At 39.2% G+C, this 22,194-nt stretch overlaps 1 protein-coding gene across 11 annotated transcripts in view; it reads right to left on the reverse strand.

The window, feature by feature from the left end:
• Positions 1 to 22,194, reverse strand: part of BLM (BLM RecQ like helicase) — a 125,981-nt gene that overhangs the window by 80,890 nt on the left and 22,897 nt on the right. For 9 of the 11 annotated variants that reach the window (XM_053581934.1, XM_053581937.1, XM_053581933.1 and 6 more), the window contains 7 exons: positions 17,943 to 18,044; positions 16,351 to 17,027; positions 13,983 to 14,142; positions 10,227 to 10,354; positions 5,925 to 6,057; positions 4,967 to 5,625; positions 2,874 to 3,065 (listed from right to left, as the gene is read on the reverse strand). In XM_053581934.1, coding sequence (XP_053437909.1) covers positions 2,874 to 3,065; positions 4,967 to 5,625; positions 5,925 to 6,057; positions 10,227 to 10,354; positions 13,983 to 14,142; positions 16,351 to 17,027; positions 17,943 to 18,040 — 2,047 coding nt within the window. In that variant the 5' untranslated portion in view covers positions 18,041 to 18,044. Of the gene's footprint in view, positions 1 to 2,873; positions 3,066 to 4,966; positions 5,626 to 5,924; positions 6,058 to 10,226; positions 10,355 to 13,982; positions 14,143 to 16,350; positions 17,028 to 17,942; positions 18,154 to 22,194 lie in introns of those variants that run through there. The other 2 variants (XM_053581932.1, XM_053581940.1) reach the window with 2 other exon arrangements.

Genomic DNA, 22,194 nt, shown 5'->3' on the forward strand with positions numbered 1-22,194 from the left:
ACTCTGTCTCCAAAAAAAAAAAAAAAAAAAAAGTCTACTTGGGAAATCAAAATACAGTAAACTTTTTATTTCTGGTAGTATAAAGGGTCTCTAAAAGTTATACTAGGACTTGGCGCCTATAGCTCAGCCACTATGGCGCCAGCCACATACACTGGAGCTGGCAGGTTTGAATCCAGCCCGGGCCTACCAAACAACAATGACAACTACAACCAAAAAAACAGCCAGGCATTGTGGCAGGTGCCTGTAGTCCCAGTTACTTGGGAGACGGAGGCAAGAGAATCGCTTAAGCCCAAGAGTCTGCTGTGAGGTGTCACACCACAGCAGTCTACCCAGGGCAACACAGTGAGACTCTGTCTAAAAATAAATAAATAGAAATTAATTAGGATTAAAATAATTATTTTCTATATAATATTTATTTTTTTAAAGAGTTAGATATAATAAAATATATAACATTAAAAACCATAAAGAGCATCTTTGATGCTCCATAAGGCACTTTTAGGACCTCAGCTTTTTAAAGCTATTATAACAATGTAAGTCTCTCACTATGTCATCCTCAGTAGAGTGCCAGAAGTGAATACCAGAGCTTTCACTGCCAGTACTCTTCTCAATATGGTACCCAATCTGACTGTGAAACGAAAGGGTAGAATTATGTTTGTGAGCACTAATAGTACATAAAAAGAAAGAAATGTTGAAAGATGAAAAATCTCTTTCTAGCTGGGCACAGTGGCTCATGCCTGTAATCCTAGCACTTGGGAGGCCAAGGTGTGTGGATTGCTTGAGTTAACAGGTTCTAGGCCAGCCTGAGCTAGAGTGAGTCCTTGTCTCTAAAAATAGCCAGACATCGTGGCAGGAGCCAGCTACTTGGGAAACTGAGGCAAGAGAATTGCTTAAGCCTAGGAGTTTGAGGTTGCTGTGAGCTATGACACTGCGGTACTCTACCAAGAGTAACAAAGTGAGACTCTGTCTCAAAAAAAAAAAAAAAAAGAAAAAGAAAGAAAGAAAAATCTCTTTCTCCATGACTCTTATTCACAATGGCAACATGGTGAGTGCACATTTTACAATGACTAAAGTGGTTACTCCCCAGTTTTCAATTTCACCCATCTACTAATGGTTCCAGGAAATTCTTAGTACTTCCATTTTTTAAAACTATGTATCACATTGCTTCTTTTTCACATGAGTAGTAGACATTAAAGAGAGAGCAGGACACTGAGGACAACAACCTGAGCTCTATTTTCTGCTCTACCACTTAATTCACTGTGACAGCTTAGACATGTCATTTAACCTCAATTTTATCACCTGCAAAATGTACTAGCTCAGTAGTTAAGAAAAAGTAGTTAAGTAGTTTTTTTTGTCTAACAGAAACCTTATTTGGAATCTCTCTCTTTCTATACATATAAATCAAGAAGTTGAAACTGGGGCATAAGGGACCTTAAAAATGTCCCATTAGCCAGATGTGATGGCTCACATCTGTAATTCTAGCATTCTGGGAGGCTGAGGTGGATGCATTGCCCGAGCTCACAAGTTCGAGACCAGCCTGAACCAGAACGAAACTTCATCTCTAAAAATAACTGGGTGTTGTGGCGGGCACCTGTATTCTCAGCTACTCGAGAGGCTGAGACAAGAGAATTGCTTGAGCCCAGGAGTTTGAAGTTGCTGTGAGCTGTTGGCATTCCACTGAAGATGACAAAGTGAGACTCTGCCTCAAAAAACAAACAAACAAACAAACAAAAAAATCCCCTAAAATCCTAAAAGACCACAGAAAGCCCTGAAAATCACTGGAGTAGATCATTGCCAAAGTCCTTTTCAGTGTTAGAGTATAAAGAAAAAGAACGATTAACAAATTAGTAAAACTTAAAATGTTGATTCTTGAGCCAACACTGTTGGAATTTTAACATCAGTTTGAAAAAATTCAGATGCTCAGTAAAAGGCAGAGGGAAGACCCCACATAGGTAATGAAACTCCACATTCTCACATGGATTTCTGACCATTTAATATTCTTACATGGATAACCACACATCACTGAACAGCTGTGATGAGATTTACTAGCGCAGTGAAGAGTGTACTGGACTCTTTAAAACTGGGACCGTGAAAGAAGTACACTAATGTTTTCCACTTAATCCTCATGCCACCCTTGAGAACAGTGCACACACAAGGACACAGGCCTAGTCAGGGACACGCTTGCCACACTGGCTGGGCTGGAGTGGTGACCCATGCCACCAGGTAACATCAGGCTGTATCACGCCCAGTGTCAGAAATGGGCATAGTCCTTGACAGTGATTTTTTTTGGTCTTTTTTTGTTCACTTTCCAGACTTATTTGGACTAGAGAAAAGAATAATACCTGGCTTGGCGCCTGTAGCTCTGCAGCTAGGGCGCCAGCCACATACACCAGAGCTGGTAGGTTCTAACCCAGTATGGGCCTGCCAAACAACAATGACAACTACAACCAAAAAATAGCCAGACGTTGTAGTGGGTGCCTGCAGTCCCAGCTGCTTGGGAGGCTGAGGCAAGAGAATGGCTTAAGCTCAAGAGTTTAAGGTTGCTGTGAGCTGTGACGCCATGAACTCTACAGAGAGCAACATAGTGAGACTCTGTCTCAAAAAAAAAAGCAAAAAAGAATACTCAAAGAAAAATTTGAGGTCAGTTTAATACAATGAACTTTGAGTTGAAAATCTTACAGGGCCATAAACTTTATCAGGTCAACAACTGGGACAGAGGATATGAGGTAATACACTTTCTTACTATGACATGGGAGGTTTAAGAAGTCTTTAAATGACAGAAATACGGTGTAGGTAGTCTTTTTATTTCTATTAGAAGGGCTTTCATTTAATATCTGCCAATAGATTCCTGCCAATTTATATCTAAAAATACATACCAGTCGGCATTAGAATGAAGCAGTCTTCACCAAGCAGCACAGCATTGATCGCCTCTAGCTGATTAGTTCTAAAATTGTGCAGGCCAAATTTTTTATGAAAAATCTTCAACATTTCTTTTGTATGAGGAAAATTAAGACTTTGGAAATGCTCATGTTTCATATTTCTGTATGCTGAATCTTGCTCTGATTTATCTAAGAAAATAATCAACATTAAGAAAAATCAGTATATGAGTGTTCTGCAAGGACAGCTTTAGCACTTCCCTTCAGGGCAGAATCACCCCAACACACCTCCTCAACTGTCTCAAAGCCACCGTAGACTTTAAGTGACCAAATCAAGTCTTTCCTTGACCTGTCTGAAGCACCCACCCCAAGTACTTATTCCAAGACAACCACTGGCTCTGTTTTTCCACTCAGCCTTTAAATTTGAGAGTCTTTTAGGAACTGGGCTCCTTACACGTTCTTTTTTGGAATTTTCCTAGCCCTGTCATCTTAAAAGAACCTATGTGCAGAGAATGTCTGACCTACCCCAGCTCAGGTGGTCCTGCAGCACCTCCAGACGCCTACAAGACGTCTTTACCTGAACAGCCAGCAACACTTTACTCATTCTTAAAATAACCATCCTCTGCCACTCTCCAAACTTGACTCTGCCTCCTGACCTCCCTGCTTCTGCTAATGGTGTCACAATTTCCCCTGTCACCCTGTCTGGGGCTTTCTCAGATTCCTCTCTCATGGTGTCTCCCATGTCTACCCTGGCTCAGCAGCCTAGCGGCTTGCAGCTCTGGCAGCTACTCTGCCCCAACTCTCAGCTGTCTCAAGATAATTGCAGACATCAAGTATGACACGTTCTAACATGCACAAAAGTAAACCCATTAACAGTTATTAAAGGTTAACAGGAACTGTAAGAACAAACTCTGTAGTATCAAGTCATTCATCAATGGCAAAATTAGGGAGGGCTATATTTTACAAAACCCTGTACACAGGGCGGCGCCTACGGCTCAGTGAGAAGGGCGCCAGCCCCATATACCAAGAATAGCAGGTTCATACCCGGCCCTGGCCAAACTGCAATAAAATAATAGCCAGGTGTTGTGGCAGGCGCCTACAGTCCCAGCTACTCGGGAGGCGGAGGCAAGATAATCGCCTAAGTCTAAGAGCTGGAGGTTGCTGTGAACTGTGATGCCATACCACTCTACTGAGGGCGACAAAGTGACACTGTCTCTTAAAAAAGAAAAAAACCCGTAAACAGAAACTTATTTCAGTTAAAAAATACTTTTGATAACTTTATAGGATTGATGTAGGTTTTAAAATTATTTTTGGCTTTTCTCTATAGCCTTAATGGTGGCTAACTTCACTCCTCCAAAAGCTTCTCTCCCACTAAACCGCAAGCTTCAAGAGGGCAGAACTATGTTGCTCATCTTTGAATTACCAGCACACAGCACAGCACATGGTACATAGAGAACAGGAGGCCTAAAGAACGAATCTGGCTGATTTAAGAAATTTCTGATTTCAGGGAGGCGCCTGTGGCTCAAAGGAGTAGGGTGCTAGCCCCATATGCCGAAGGTGGCGGGTTCAAACCCAGCCCCGGCCAAAAACTGAAAAAAAAAAAAAAAAAAAAGAAAAGAAATTTCTCATTTCGTAACCTCCTCAGACTGCTCTATATTTTAGTATTTTAAGACATAAAACATGCTTTCCTTCTTTGTAAATTAATTTTCATCGATCCAGAATTCTAAAAATATACATACTTTTAGCATATAAATTCATCTTTGCTTTTGCCCTTCCCCAAATCATTAAAACTCTTGGCCTTCATGAGCTTTTTTGTTTAGGGACTAAAACATGTTACTTTAAAGGCAAAGCACATTTGCATTGACTTTAGAGCCTTACAACAATAGTTATAATTACACAGTCTATAAAACTGCAGCTGCTACTGAGAGAAAAGAGCAACTTGCTTTTGAAGTTGTGACTTATAATTCATATCATCAGAATCTGCATAGAAACAATGTGGTTCTCAGGCAGTGATGACATGCTGTGGCTCTTCTCATATTATGCCTATTTTGGACAGTTTTGTTTTCATTAGAATATATAGGCATTGAACTTACCAGTGTAATTCTGAATTGTCTCGAAGTTTATGTTTTGAACAGTAGATGCCACTGGAAGACAGTTTGTCTTAGCTGAAGAAATTCTTTCAGACACTGATTTAACTGGCCCACCTTCCCTGATGGGCTGATGGGCAGCTGTGGAGGATTTGATGGCTGCTAAATTATGCATTATATTTTCCCAGTCATCATCATCATCATCAAAGTCATCTATGTCAAAATTATCATCATAGGAAGCCTGGATTGCTCTTTCTGAGTCATTTATTGAAACAGTGTTTTTATTCTGATCTTTCACAGCAGTGCTTGTCAGAACACTTCCTGGGAAAAAAGAGCTTTCGTTGCTTTTTTCTAGCTTTGGAGTTTCAGCCCAGTTGTTACTTACAAAGGACTTCTGTAAACAGGACTTCAATAACATGCTTTCACAGTGATTCTTTGTGGTGGCTAAGAATCCTGTCTTTTCCGGAGTGGTAGCTGGTAAATATTCCCCAGGGGAAACTGGATTTGAGGGGAAGTATGGGGAAGCTAACTTCTTCATAAAATTCTCCCTAGGAGAAGAATCCCCCTCCACAGTGCTACCATGAGGATCAGGCCTGCATCTCCACACCAAGCCAAGATGACCTGTGCCACCTCTGTGAAAATCTACTTCCGCTAGGAGTTTCCTTCTGAAGAGAAAAAGAGGACAACATATTATACATAAGTTGTTTGCTCTGGCGGACCACAGAAGTTTACCTTCAGTTTTTATCCCACACAGAAATTATAGTATAATATATTCTTCTTTCCAATCTCAAAAAATTGAACACACTAAAACTGTGTAAAAAGTAAATCGACTTAAAACACAGTGACATGACAATCCGCCAGCAATTTCCAGCCAAAAAGCTTGGACATTCTGCCCTGCCCATTTCTGATTTAGACTGGTAGAAATGCAATCAGATATGTTCCAGAAGGAGAAAAGTCAAGGTACCTCATGTTCCGCTGCAGAAGCAGTTCATCCCCACAATCCAAAGCTTTCAGTTTCTCAGCAGGAACTGTATCAATTAACTTACAGACACGGTCCATCACGTGGATGAGCTGCTGCTGTACACTTATCTGTCTAGCTACAAGGTAAGTATGGTGTTAATACGTTTCTTTGAAAACAAAAAAGATAAGATTTTCAAAGTCACATGTAAAATGTGAAGCAGTATTTTTAAGAAGATCATAAACAAGCTTATATCATGTGTCATCTGCCAGTGAATTAACTTGAAATCAGGCTGTGTATTATGAGAGCTCATATTTCATTTAGTTTTGTGATAATTAATAATATTTCACTTGCCAGGTGTGGTGGATTGCCTGAGCTCAGGAGTTCGAGACCAGCCAGACCAAGAGAGAAACCCTGACTCTTAAAAAAAAAAAAAAAAAAGCCAGGCACCTATAGTCCCAGCTATGCAGGAGACTTGAGAGAAGAGAATCACTTGAGCCCAAGAATTTGAGATTGCTGTGAATTATAATACCACTGCACTCTACTGAGGACAATAAAATGAGACTCTGTCTCAAAAAAAACAAAAAAAAAAACAAAAAAAAACAAAACCTCTTATAATGACCAAGGCACAAAGGATTATCAATTTCCTGCACCTTTTTACTAACTTCAGGTGCACATCTCACCTCACCAACACAAAGGGTATAGTTAAAGGTTAAACAGGCAACAGCCCCACCTGTATGTTACGACCTGCCTGGAACCCAGGCTTTCCTTTAATGGTAATAGCATCATATCTAGATTTTCTTCTTGTAGACCTCCCCTTCCCTAGTCCCTCAGTGGGCATTTGATATAAGGCAGGTAGCCCAAAAAGAATTTCCCAGTTTTTAGACTGAAAATAGCACCTCTTGTAATAAGCTTCACATGCTTATGTGGCCATCTCTGCCACCATGCAAGGAAAGGCAGCTTATAAATAAGACCAACACAGGGGGAAATTGAAAACAGAAAAAGGAAATGTCTGAGATGGAGAGACAGGACAAAAGAGAGGAGAGAGAAGGCAAGTGTGTGAGAGAGAGGAGCTCCTGATGACAATGTTATGACATCAGAGGCCTGCTCCCATCTTTTTTACTGAGCCACACAACTACTAAATAGAACCTCAAAGGAGTTTGGATTATAGAGGAAAGAAAGAAAAAAATGGCTTAGGTGTCAACAGGAAGCAAGGAAGATGCCTATTCTTCCTCTAAGCCCCAAAGTGTGCGTAGGGGAGAAAAAGCCAGTTTAGGTGGACTGCAGGTGAAACAGCATTCTCAGCAGACAGTGAGAAACAGGGACACATCTGGACAAGAGAATGAGGCTACAGGGGGAAGGAGAAGGAAAGAGGACAGAGCAGAGGTGTACAGAGCAGCATAGGAACAAACATCTGCAGGGAATGACCCCCTGGACTTCTATGGTGACTGAAGGAAACAGGAACATGAGGTATAAGATGGCAAAAGTGGAACTGCTGAATTGTTTCGCTTCTGTTTTCTCTGCTAGGAGAACAGGCATCAGAATACATGGCCATGTGAGGGAAACGAGAGCCAAGTCAGGCTCAGAGAGATACAAGAGTACCTAGCTAGCTACCAGAAAGGAGCTCAAGTCTCCTTATCCAGAAAGATTACACCTTAGAATACAGGAAAACTGCAGACAAGATCTCAGAGCCCCTGTCACCGACACGTGAGGAAAAATGAAGACAATGTTCTAATTTTCAAAAAAAAAAAAAAAAAAAAAATCTGACAGTGACTGCCAAAAGCTACAGGCTAGTGATCTTCTTTCTTTCTTTCTTTTTTTTTTTTTTTTTGCAGTTTTGGCCAGGGCCAGGTTTGAACCTACCACCTCCGGTATATGGGTCCGGCGCCCTACTCCTTGAGCCATGGGCACTGCCCCAAGCTGGTGATCTTAATGTCAATTCAATGTAAAATTCTAGAACATGTAATCTAATGTCTGGTTTATGAGCTCTATGGAGAGAAAACAATTTATATAGTTAGCCAGAGTTCATAAAAACAAACCAGTCATCTTAATGTATTTCTTTCTCTGAAAGGATTACTAGACTGGCAGATAATAATGGCTACCACTTATCAAAGGTTTACAGTGTACTAAGTACTTTCTCTTGAATCCTGACCTACCTAGCAAGATAGACATTATTATCCTCATTTTATAGAAGTAAAAACTGAGGTCCAGAGAAGTTTGCCACAGACACACAGCCAGGAGGAGGAGGCAGGTCTCTGACCATAGGTCTGCATCAACAGCCAAGGCCCCACCCATTCCCTCTGGCTGCCTTGGATCTTGAACTCTCTGGAGTCATGTGACTGTCTTTTGCATCCCCAAACACAATGGAGACAAACATGTTCTGCAGATTTGTAACTGGTTGGATAAGAAATGATGAATGGATTGATGTCAACTGAGAAGGAGGCCTCTAATGACATCTGTAGGATTCTGTCCTCACCCCTGTCCTAAGCTACCACATGATCAGAGAAACTTGATGAAATAGAGACAATATAGCACAGCTGTTATCAGTACTCAAGTATCTCAAGACTACAGGGTTCATATCCTAGCTCTGCTGTTAACTGTATAATCATGTGTACTTATGTAACACTCCTATACTTTAGTTTCCTTACCTGTGAATGGAGACAATAAAAAATACCTGGCCAAGCACAGTGGCTCACTCAGCCCTGGAAGGCTGAGGTGGGTGGACTGCTTGAGCTCAGGAGTTCAAGAATAGCCTGAGCAATAGCAAGACCCTGGTTCTACTAAAAACAAAAAAAACTTAGGCAAGATGATGGCTTGAGCCCAAGAGTTTGAGTTTGCTGTGAGCTATAATGCCACAGCATCTATCCAGGGCACCAGAGTGAGACTCTGTCTCAAAAAACAAAAACAAACTAAAAAAGCCTTAGTTGTGAGGATGAGACTGGTTAACCGTAAGGTACTTACCAGAGTGACTAGAAAACATCAGGTATTTTTAGGAACATCTCTTATTTGTGTATCAGGTATAAAGAAAAATAGGGACATGTTTAACAATAATTTAAGAGTCCAAAATAAAAAATTCAGAGGATACAAAAACAACATACAGAATATTACATACATGTAGACACATACACCATAAGAATAGTACAGCTTCTATCAAATAGAAGAATAGAATGCAGTACAGAAATACTGAGAAAGCAGGCTGGGCGCAATTGCTCACATCTATAATTCCAGCGCTCTGAGAGGCCGAGGTGGGAGGATTGCTTAAGCTCACGAGTTTGAGATCAGCCTGAGCAAGAGCGAGAACCCATCTCTACTAAAATAGAAAAATTAGCTGGGTATTGTGGCAGGCACCTGTAGTCCCAGCTATTTGGGAGGCTGAGGCAAGAGGATCACTTAAGCCCAGAGAGTTGAAGATTGCTGTGAGCTATAACTACAGCACTTCTATCCAGAGAGACAGAATGAGACTGTCTCCAAAAAGACCTATAAAAGTCTTTTTTATATAAAGAAGAATTTTACTAGTAATATTTAGCCTGGGAGAAAAATAAAACTCCTAGAAGCTTTATATTTATCTTGCAAGGGTTAAAGTTACAGAGAGGTAAATTTTGGCTCAATTTGCGAAATAATTTTCTAACAAGCAGTGTTTTCGAGATAGAAAATTATCTTATGAGCACGAGTCGTTGGAGCAAATGCTGGCTAACGAATGAACAGGGATGATTCTACGACGTGAAAAGAACAAGGACTATAGATCTGCTCTTTTATAATGTAGAGAGCCACAGGTTGAAAACATAACCTTATTTTGGTTTCAGAAGTAAGTAGCTGAGGGCGGCGCCTGTGGCTCAGTGAGTAAGGCTCTGGCCCCATACACTGAGGGTGGCAAGTTCAAACCTGGCCCTGACCAAACTGCAACAAAAAACAGCCGGGTGTTGTGGCAGGCGCCTGTAGTCCCAGCTACTTGGTAGAGTGAGACAAGAGAATCACCTAAGCCCAAGAGCTGGGGAGGCTTCTGTGAGCTATGATGCTACAGCACTCCACGGAGGGCGACAAAATGACTCTGTCTCTAAAAATAAATAAATAAACAATAAAAATAAGGGCAGTGCCTGTGGCTCAAGGAGTAGGGCGCTAGCCCCATATATAGGAGATGGTGGGTTCAAACCCAGCCCCAGCCAAACCAAAAACTGCAAAAATAAAAAAATAATAAAAATAAATTTATCACAAAAAACTATAGGTCCTCTCATGGAGGAAGTATGACAGGGTTTAAAATATATATAGTAAGTAGCTGAAACATGTGATACATTTAAAATACTTTAGTACCGTCATAATCTGTGCTGGTTTCTGTATTAGGCTCCTGTGCAGTAATTTTCTCAGGTTTTGACAAAGTATCATTTGATATGCTAAGAACATCCTTCTCTCTGTCAAAGTTGTCACCATCCTGTAACATACTGCAAACAAATATTAAACCAATCATCCAATAGACTCGATAGGATAATTGTATAATTTCCCCTTAATGTTTTTCTGTAACTGGTCAGACAATACATAACAGTAGGAATATACAGATTTTCATATCTCCTCTATTACAAAAGCTCTTTAGGTGACCCTCAAAGTCTTCCATCTTCTGGTCCCAAGAGACCTTTTCCACAGCATCTCCAATCATGCTCTTTCAGCAACATGGACTCCAGTCACATGACATCACTTACATTCTTCATGTGAACCCCGAATTGTCTTAGGGATTTTACCTCTGACATTCTTCTCTCAATTGGAAGACCTGCCAATCTCTTTTTACCTGAGTCACACCTGTTCTTCTAAGCCCAGTCCAAGAGTTAGTTCTATAGCAAGTGACTATTAATGTCTGTTTCTCCTGAGATTCCAAAGCCCTTTACCTGGGCTTCTCTTATTATACCTATCTGTGTAACTGTGCATAAAATTAACTCATACAGATTATGCAAAAATATATTAACAAATAGACACAATCAGTCTGACTGGATAAAAAGAACACTCAAGTAAAAATAATAGTACTAAATGAGTGTGAAAGAACAAAGATAACACCTCCTAGAACTTAGGAAGGCTTTACCAGGAGGTGGGATCTGAGCAAAGCTTGATTGATAGGTACGGAAAAGTGACAGATTAGGAAGGAAAGATTTTTTAAAAGATAATTCTATGGCTCGGGGACTGTAGTGCAGTGGTTAGGGCGCTGGCCACATACACCAAAGCTGGTGGGTTCAAAACTGGACTGGCCTGCTAAAAAACAACGGTAACTACAACAAAAATATAGCCGGGCGTTGTGATGGGTGCCTATAGTCCCAGCTACTTGGGAGGCTTAGGCAAGAGAATCACTTAAGCCCAAGAATTGGAGGTCGCTGTGAGCTGTGATGCCACAGCACTCTACCGAGGGTGACACAGGGAGACTCTGTCTCAAATAAATAAATAAATAAATAAATAAATAACAATTTTATTACTTGATACTCAAGAATCAACCATATTTTCCTAAGGAAGGATTTTGGAAGGCAATTTTCTAACTAAATCAAAAGAATGATGAGTAACTCTTTTTATATTATCTTTTAAGCAACAGCATGTTATGATTAAAGAAAATGGTCATATTCTTAATAATGCTTGCTAAACTGTTGGTTTGACTCATTAGGCTCATTAAAGCTTAGGGTTACTACAAGGGCAAAATTGAAGAAAAAGCTAAAAGAGATAAATTGGGACCTGAAGATGAAGAATTTTGAAGGAAGCTAAGGTTTTGGAATAGAGGAAATACAAAAACATTTCTTTCAGACATGATACATTGTCTGATCATTTGACCTCTGAAATTCAGAGCTTACAACCAGCATTTAATAAAAAATGAAACAAAATGCAGTATAAAATTTGTGCGCACCTCACATAAAGTACCATTTATGAACATTCTATTTCAGTTTTATAACATAAACAAATACATATGACAAGTTGCAATGGAAAATATACAGAGAAAGAACACCCTGGATATAACATTGTTAAGTAACTGTTTTCCAATTGCTGAAAACCTAGGTAAAGTTATTTATGGTGTGACAACTCCAACATTTTAGAAATAATGTTAAGAGAAAAGAAGTAGGCAAGCATGGTAGCTCACCTATGTAATCTTAGCACTCTTCCTAGTATTCTGGGAGGCTGAGGTGGATGGAAATGCCTGAGCTCAGGAGATTGAGATCAGCCTGAGCAAGAGTGAGACCCCATCTCTAAAAATAGCCAGGTGTTGTGGCAGGCACCTGTAGACCCAGCTACTTGGGAAGCTGAGGCAGAAGGAGCACCTGAACCCAAGGCTTTAAGGTTGCTGTGAACTTCGATGCCACAGCACTCTAAACAAGGGCAACAAAGTGAGACTCTTGTCTCGAAAAAAGAGAAAAGCAGCAGAATATAAAATTATAGTTAAATGTTGATTGCAACAATGCAAAAGTCAAACACATGTAGAGAAAGATCAAAACTAAACATGAAATAAAATGTTGGAAGTGTGGAACTACTATTATTCTTTCTCTATTTTTATTAGAGACGGAGTCTTACTATGCTGCCCAGGAAGAAGTGCAGTTGTCATTCACAGGTACAATCAGTGTACAGCAGCCTTAAACTCCTAACCTCAAGCAGTCTTGCCTCAGCCTCCCAGGTAGGTGGACCTACAGGCATGAACCCCCACATACAGCAGTGTTCCTTCTCTCTTATTTAGAATCGTTGTTAAAATGGCTACAATGTTATTTGTGCAATGCACATTTTTAATAAGCAAAGAAAAAAACTCCAGGTATTTAACAAGGAATCAAGAGAAAGCACTACCCTGGATCTTAGTCCATTTGCCCTTAATTGTTACTGTTAAGCGCAATTCCCTGCTCCTTCCTGGGCCTGGGCTATTTCATCTGTTAAATGACAATACTGATCTAGAATCTAGACTCTATGGCAACATTTGCTCAGTTCTGAACTTCCTACAGTTCTTGCTGAACTTATATCAGAATGAAAGAGAGGGAGGCTCTTATATTTCTTTAATTTTGTCATCAAATAGTAATCACATTTCAACCTTTCCTACCTCTTCTAACACCTCAACACACCATCAAAACACAAACCAAGAGAAACTCAACTAGGCCATGCATACAAATGCTCCCCTTGCTGTTCTCTGCCATCCTTCCATCCTCAATGAAGACGACATACTGTAGGGATTTGTCTCCTCAAGATGTTGGTCAACTAGCACAGCACATACTCCACCACTCTACTGGGCTAACATTTAGACCAGGCAGAGGCCAGAGGGAACAATGACAATTAGCAATCTAATGAGCAGGTGAAGTATCTATTTTTTCCTCATAATACTACCAATTAATAATAATCATGTCAGGCGGTGCCTGTGGCTCAGTGGGTAGGGCGCTGGCCCCATATACCAAGGGTGGCGAGTTCAAACCTGGCCCCAGCCAAACTGGAACAAAATATAGCAGGGAGTTGTGGCGGGTGCCTGTAGTCTCAGCTACTCAGGAGGCTGAGGCAAGAGAATTGCCTAAGCCCAGGAGTTGGAGGTTGCTGTGAGCTGTGACACCACTGCACTCTACCGAGGGTGATAAAGTGAGACTCTGTCTCCAAAATAATAATAAAAAGAATAATCATGTCACTACATGACACTAATTTGCTAAAATTGAGTGAATTACAAATACAAAGGCCAATTCTATCCCATAGGATTTAAAAAAAAAAAAACAAACCAACTGGGACATACGTACTAACTTCCTTCCCAAACAAAACTAATTGGTTAGTTTTGTGTCATTTTCAGGTCCAGGAGTTTAGAAATAAAATATTTTTAGAAATATATTTCTTCTGTTAAATACAACCACATAAAATTGTTTGGAGGTTCCATGTAACTAATGATAATGGGACTATACATCTTTATAATACTAAATTAAATTAAATGTATAAAGAGAGGCTTTTTGAGGCTTTCGCCTGGATTTAAAATAAACCGCAGAAGCACAAATATATTTATGTAGAAATGATACTATATAATTAAATCAATTTAAAGTATCCCATAAACAATTTAAAATATCCCTCAATTTATTAATTAATTAGGGATTTTACCTAAAGCATTTTAAAGAGGAAGAAGCAGTAGAAATACTTTCTTCTTCTGGAGAAGGTGGAACAAAATCTGTATCATAATCATCACTCAGTTTGGTATGTGGAATCTTCTCAGTTGAATATAATTCAGCTTCTTCCAAGTTTTTCTTCTTTTGATTATTATCTAAAGTAAAACAGTTGATAAACATAGGCTATTTTAATAATTAATGAGAAGGAAAGAACAGAGGAAGAGCACTTAAGGAAGAGGGCATCTGGCCAGTCACAATCAATCGTACCACCCTGTACACCAGTTCTCTTCTTTCCCACCTTAACGTTGGTTATTTCTTCATATATGATTATTAAATAAACTGGTTTAAGTCCAGTGAATGTTGAATTGAGGCCAAAGATTTGCTTAGGGATTTTCATGCCTAAACTCTTACTTGATATCAACTTTTATCATTGAAAAAATTTTCACTCACATTTGAATAAGGGTAAACTGGCTCGGTGCCCATAGCACAGTGGTCACAGCACCAGCCACATACACCGAGGCTGGCGGGTTCAAATCCAGCCCGGGCCAGCTACATAATAATGACAAGTGCAACAAAAAATTGCTAGGCACCTGTAGTCCCAGCTACTTGGGAGGCTTGTCAAGAGAATTGCTTAAGCCCAAGAGTTTGAGGTTGCTGTGAGCTGTGACGCCATAGCACTCTACCCAGGGCAACATAGTGAGACTCTGTCTCGAAATAAATAAATAAATAAATAAATAAATGTAATCTGCAACAAATAAGTTTGCTGTTTGAACAGATAAACATGTCTACCACGAAGGCTTTCTGGTTTAAATATCTCTTGGACTGCATGGGAAAACAATGCCAAATTGTTGCTCTCTAGTTCACCTTTTAACAAAATTCCTTTTCAGAAACAGCAAAACCATTGATTAAACTATAGTTTTGCTTCGTAACAGTCACTTTTCAGTTCTCTGTCGTCCTGTAGCAAACTCAGTTGGATTCAGATGTTTGAAAGTTTCAGTCTCACGTCTACTACTTCACGAGGGTTCATTAACCACGTGCAGATCACTTCCACAAGAGGCTCATCTCAGTTACTGAGTTTTAGAAGTTTAATAACTACAAGATCTATCCAGGAAAAACTCTGAAACATACCTTATAGTACTTTAATAGCACAACTAGGTCACATTATACATCAATATTAGGTGGCCACAGGCCATAAACGAATAATAGTAGAAAGGCTTAGCTCCACTTTCCTGTTCCAACCACCAACAGGCACTTTAACCTCTATGATCTAGTGGAAGCCCCTTTAGCTGAGGGACACACTCCCGTACTCCTAGTGCCTGAAGCCTAGGCATACATATGTATGACAAAGATTAATTTATAAATGAGGCACCATAAGAGAGAAACGATAAAATGGAACAAATACATTGTTATGAAAGTCATCTGAAACTCTCAAAACATCTTACTGGTATCGCTCTCAAAACATCTTACTGAACTGTATGCACCCTTCTTGTGAAGATGTGAGATGCTTAAATGTCTACATTGTGAGATGAAGTAAGGTGAATGACGTAAACTTTGTGATGTAAATAGAAAACAGAAATAATAATAATCCCAAGTTTTAAATTTCACACTGTTTTGAGTTTTTAATTTTCACGCTGTATGATAAAATCTTACACCAACCCTTTCTGTCCACCCAGGTTTGTTAGTCACTCAATGCTGGTCTTACTGTCACATGGTCTCGGTATTGCAGTAATGGTGTCCTAGTAACCTTTGTTTTTCTTAATAATGGTCCCAAAGTGCAAGGGTAGTGATGTAATATTTTCAGACCTCAGTTGGCTTTGGGGAACTGAAATCTCAGATAAGGAGGGAGCCACTGCATTTTCATCATGTATAAAATCACAGAGCTATTCTTGAAATTAGATTAGAAAAATTTCCATTTCATCAGTGTCCTGCCTCAAAAATGTGGCCACTAGATTACTCAGAAACCACTAAGAGCCTTTGTGACTAGCTCAGTGCCCACAGCACAGTGGTTGCAGCGCCAACCACAAATACTGAGGGTGGCAGGTTCGACCCAACCCAGGCCAGCTAAATAATGACAACTGCAAGAAAAAAAACAGCCAGGCATTCTGATAGGCGCCTGTAGTCCTAGCTACTTGGGAGGCTGAGGCAAGATAATCACCTAAGCCCAGGAGTTGGAGGTTGCTGTGAGCTGTGATGCCATGGCACTCTATTGAGGGTGACATAGTGAGACTCTGCCTCAAAAAAACAAAACACACAAAAAAGGGAGGCCTCAGCAACTAAAATTGTATCATATTCATTACTATTCCTAATCTTTGCATAAAACAATACAGACAACATACTGAAATGAAGATAAAGTTAATTTTTACCTTGTTCATCTCCCAAATGAGTTTTCAAAGACTGAGTTTCCTGAGTCTCTTCATTTATGTGCATTTCAGAAATGCAATCATCATCGATACAAATCACCTGGCTACTTAACTGTTCTGAGTCATCCTTCTGACCCATAGTGAAATCAACTTGCTTGTTTTCAGAGGAAGTAGTCAAATCAACCTTTACTGTATCTGTTTTATAAAGCTGTTCTTTTGAAAAGTTTCTCTTAGCCTTTTTTGATTTCTGAGCAGTGCTTACTCGTAGGAAGTGATTTTTCAGTGGTGTAACAAATGCTTTTGAAGTCCCAAAAGTATCAAAGTCATCCATATCATCCCAATTATTAATGGCACCAAAAGAATCTGGTGAAGAACTAAATTCTAACTTCTTGAAAGTAGCATCACTGGGTTTCTTTATAACCGATGTGTGTGGAGTGGTACACAAAACTTCCTTTGGAATCTGCACATCTGGCAATAAAGGTTTGGAACTAACTCTCTGGGTCTGCTGCCCTGTTGGAGCATTTTTAAAGAAGTCATTGATCCTTATCTGCTGATTTGTGGTATGGGATGGAGGTTCACTGATGGAAAAGGCCTCGGTGACATTAACATCTTTATTAACTGACATACTAGTTAGAGATACACTGTTACCTAAAGGCGTTTTCTTCTTGAAAGTGAAACTTCTGAAAAACAATGAAAAAACTCAATTAGATGTGTTCATTTTCATAAGTCCACCAACTACAAAACAAAACCCTAATTTTTTTTCTAATTCACCTGTTACATTAATTGTATCACAAATAAGCAAAGAATCCATCTACTTATTTGAATTTCAAATTTATCAGGTAACTAAAATTATATTTTATAGTCTTTGATCAGCCCATTCAGAGGATGATATCATTTATTTATGTTTAGCTACTGTAAAAGGAAGAAGAAATTATTTGGTTTTGATAGACCATTCCCACTGTTTTACTTTTCAGGCAGTAGTTCTAATTAATTGCATCTCCAGAGGGAGGTGACAGCATAAGTGAAAAAGGCAAGAGACTCATCTGTGGCTACTTTTTGCTACTCTGATAAAAAATTTAAGGTGGGAACAAGTTAAAAACTACAACCTATGCTAAAATCTTAAGGACAAGTAAAGGAGGCATGAATCCCAGCTATCTGCTGAATTAATGGCAGGAAGGTCAGTGGTGCCTGGAAAGCCAAGCACCCAGAACCACACCTGTCATCCAGTAAGGGCACAACACACAACACAGATTACTACAGACAAAACAGGAGTCTCGAATATTGCTTAGAGGAGTGCGCAGAACTGGAGAGCTATGGTTTCTTTATAAACTATTTTATAAAAAAATATATGAAAGGATTTTATTAATAATTCTTTATTGAGCAAATATTATCAGCCAGGAATCATACAAAGGTACTGAACAATTTATTCCCTGGTGCTGCTAAAACATGCTCTACCATTAATTTGCTAAGTAGGAAAAGCACTGAATCTCTCAGCTACATTTCTTAATCTATACAATGGAAGAATTGAAAGAAAAGACAGTTAAGGAGACAGTAAGTTAGTGCCCACAGAACTGCAAACCAATCAAAATACTTACAAAGATTTTGGCTTTGAAAAACTTAATTTATTATTAAGTTTTCTGGCTGAGTGACGTGCTAGTTGCTCCTGTAGGTTATTATGAGGAAGACCAGCCATAATCCTAAAAAATAAGGAAAAAAATCAATCTCAATATTTACTGAGGGGGGAAGGACTTGATCCAAACAGGCATTGTTCCAACTGTGCCCAGAGTAATGAGACTTTTTTTTTTTTGGTCAATAGATTGTTTTAACACAACTGCTGACATTTGAAATACATCTTTAACTAACTGAAGGCTCACTTGAATAAGAAAATGACTGGTTTCCCCTCTCTTCTTCACATGCTAAAATAAGCACAAAAGATATTAGGGAAGGGATTATTAGGTTAAGGGTCTGTAGAAAAATGGGACCTACCCTAGGCTTCAAGAATAAATGGAAGCTGGAGTGGGATTGATGGGTGAGGAAATGATCAAAGCACTTGAAAACCCAAAGAACAAATGAGTTTAAGGGCAGAATCAGGGTAAAAGGGAACAGCACCACTCATGAGGGCAAAGACACCATGCTTCATGACCATCTAGAGCAGCGCTGTATCATAAGAATCTTAGGTATGCCACGAACATTTTTAAAGACCATTAATGAAATTATTTTTGATAGATGTTCAAAGTACAATAAGTATATACTTTATTTTAATTTGTTTTTAATCAACATAATTTAAGTGTGCTACAGAAGTTTAACTATAGGTTCAAGTGTGCTGTGAGATAAAAAAGGTTGAAAAACACTGATGTAGTTTTAACCTAACAGAATACTTTTACCAAGCACATCTATATCCCAGTGTAACAAAACATGGTATTGCTGAACTACTGTCCAGAATAACATACAGCTTAAGACGTCTTAAAATTATAGGGTTGATAAAGGAAGAGAGGATAGCTGTAATTCATGCATAGCAAAAAGAAAAAAAATCCCTCATTTTAGCTGATAATTATAATTTCCTTCCCACTCTATCAGATACCTGCTTTTATTTTATACCATGTATCTTAGGAGACAGGCTTAACAACACTAGATGATATTTGTGGAAATGAGAAGTTTTATACAAATCATGTTCCACTCATTAATTGTTAAAATAACCTATGTTTGTCAACTCTTTTAGTTTAGATAATACTGGAAAGAATTATTTCTGCTGCTTCCTCTTTAAAATGCTTTAGGTAATATAGCTAATTATTTAATAAACACTGAATAATTCATAATGGCATGTAAATTATATCTTAATAAAGTTATTACCAAAAAAAAAAGGTAGAGAGAAGGAATGAATCCCTACATACCTATCACACAGATTCAATGATTACCAACTCATCCACTATTGTTTCAGCTACACACATGCTGAGGTGCTTATTCCACCACTCTGGAAGACAACCTCCCAAAATGGTGACATTTAAGTTCTGGCATTTCTAGTTTCATTCATTAGCTGGAATACTTTTATCCATTTCTTTTTTCTTTTTTTTGTAGAGACAGAGTCTCACTTTACCGCCCTCAGTAGAGTGCCGTGGCGTCACATGGCTCACAGCAACCTCTAACTCCTGGGCTTACGCGATTCTCTTGCCTCAGCCTCCCGAGCAGCTGGGACTACAGGCGCCTGCCACAACGCCCGGCTATTTTTTTGTTGTTGCAGTTTGGCCAGGGCCGGGTTTGAACCCGCCACCCTCGGCATATGGGGCCGGCGCCCTACTCACTGAGCCACAGGCGCCGCCCTTACTTTTATCCATTTCAAAACAATGATATTCATTCTCTATCAACCTCCAAATACTGAAAAAATAATAATTTTTTTTCACTCATGAATTAAACACCTATTTGTTCATGAAGCCATGAACTCGTGGATTAAACATACCAGGTATGTTTCACTCTAACATAGCTATCATCCTCACTGATTCTCAAACTGATTAGGATTTCAAACAGTGGGAGAATTTTCAGGAGGGCCTTTCCGTCCTCACAACATTACCTTAGCAGTCTCTGAGCGCTCCTTCACCAAGTGGTCTGAAAAGATGCTCCAGGATTATCCTGCACAGTTCTGCCCCAGACTTGAAACCCAACACTTCCTCAAGCAGCCCTGATTCTTTCTAACAAAAAATATTTTAAGACGACAATTCCTGCATGTCCTAAGGCAATGTTTTTCAACCTTTTTTAATCTTGTAGCACATTTAAATTGTTTATTTAAAAAAGAGTCAAAAAATATATACTCACTGTGCTTTTAACTTCTGAAAACAACTTAATTAATGATCTCCAAAAATTTTTTTTGTCACGTGCCACTTGAAAATCATTGTCCTAAGGTTTCTTCTCACTTGAACCCAGTTTTAATCAGCATTTACCGAAATGCGCTCTAGCCAAAGACCTGTTCAAAGTGGACCTCTTTCCCAGAATGACTGAAGTCAGACTCAACCTCAACCAAGTAAACTGCTGACAAGGAGGCAGAGATACACAGCCCTTCAATTTTAAGATACTAACAAAATGGTCCTCTTCCAACATTGCCTCCATGTCTTATTTGTATTTGTTTTGTTGTTGTTGTTGTCTGTTTTCTTTTTTTGAGACAGAGTCTCATTATGTCACCCTGGGTAGAGTGCTGTCACAGCTCACCCTGGGTAGAGTGCTGTCACAGCTCACAGCAACCTCAAACTCTTGGGCTTAAGCGATTCTCTTGTCTCAGCCTCCCAAGTAGCTGGGACTACAGGTGCCTGCCACAACGCCCAGCTATTTTTTTGGTGCAGTTGTTTAGCTGGCCCAGGCTAGGTTTGAAGCTGCCACCTTTGGTATATGTGGCTGGCGCCATAAGCACTGTGCTACAAGCACTGAGCCTCTTATTTATATCTGGATCAAAACCAGCCATGGTATTCTAAAGAAAACACCCCTACGTTATCCACAGCATAATTTTATATGTATATTTCACTCACCACCACCACCCAGTTCAAATGTCTGGTTAATTATTTCATATGTGTAGTGATACAGTTTGCAAACCCCATGGTCGGTGTTCTTACGATCTTTGGTTATTCCTTTCAGGGCAGCACCTTCTAGCCAGAGTCTTATTCTGAAGCATGGCAGTAACCGGGCACACAATTTTCCTACTCAAAATCCTTCAGTGGGAATGCTTTAAAGAAGTCGGTGAGTACTAAGAAGCAAGAGTATCTCCTCTGTATGTATTCCATTAAAATGTCAATAAAATTATTTGAAATACATACAAAAAATTGTTCACCAGTATGCCTGTTACTCAAGAGGCAGTCCCAGTTACTTCAGTCCCAGTTACTCAAGAGGCTGAGGACGATTGCTTGAGTCCAGGAGTTCAATGCAGTGATGTGCTGTGATCACACCTGTGAATAACCACTATGCTCTATGATGGGCAACATAGTGAAACCCTGTATCAAACACAAAATTGTTCACAAACAATAATAAAGATTGGTGATAAATTTAAAAGAAAAAACTGAAAGTAAATAAATCGAGACTAGTCACAAGTTTCATAACATAGAAAAAAGAAACAATGGAATGAAGAGTCCAGAAACTAAAAAAAGATAAACCTCTGAATTAGAATCACCATGAGAATCACAACTTCGATTTGTAATATAATTAAAATTTTCTTTTACATAAATGAAAAAAATTATGCCATTGTAAAATAATATAATAAGCAAAAAGCCAATTCAAGACTATAATGACTAAAACAAAATAAACTAGAAAGTCATTATCCCGCCTCATTGGAATCCCTGAAAGCACTAAAGTGGCTTCGCAAGGCACAGAGGCTCTTCTCCATGAGATTATGAAAGAGAATTTTACAGACATGCCAAGAGATTCTGAAATTCAGATAGCAGACAGTTTCAGAACCCCATTCAGAACCCCAGCACGACTCAACCTGAATAAGATCATAATTAACTTCACTAAAATTAATATGAAGGAGAAGATTCTGAAAGCAGCCAGACGAAAGAAAACCATAACCTACAGAGGAAAGAATATTAGAATGACTGCAGATATCTCTGCTGAAACTTTTCAAGCCAGAAGAGTGTGGTCATCAACTTTTAATCACCTAAAGCAAAATAACTTTCAACCCCGGATCCTGTATCCAGCTAAAATGAGTTTCATTTATGATGGAGAAATGAAATACTTTAATGACATTCATATGTTGAAGAAATTTGCCATAACCAAACCAGCTCTTCAGGATATTCTCAGACCTATCCTCCATAATGACCAGCCCAATCCTCTACCACAAAAGTAAACTCACTCAGAAACTTGTGAACAAACTCC

This window comes from Nycticebus coucang, chromosome 2 (assembly GCF_027406575.1).
Source record: "Nycticebus coucang isolate mNycCou1 chromosome 2, mNycCou1.pri, whole genome shotgun sequence".
Lineage (NCBI taxonomy): Eukaryota > Metazoa > Chordata > Mammalia > Primates > Lorisidae > Nycticebus > Nycticebus coucang.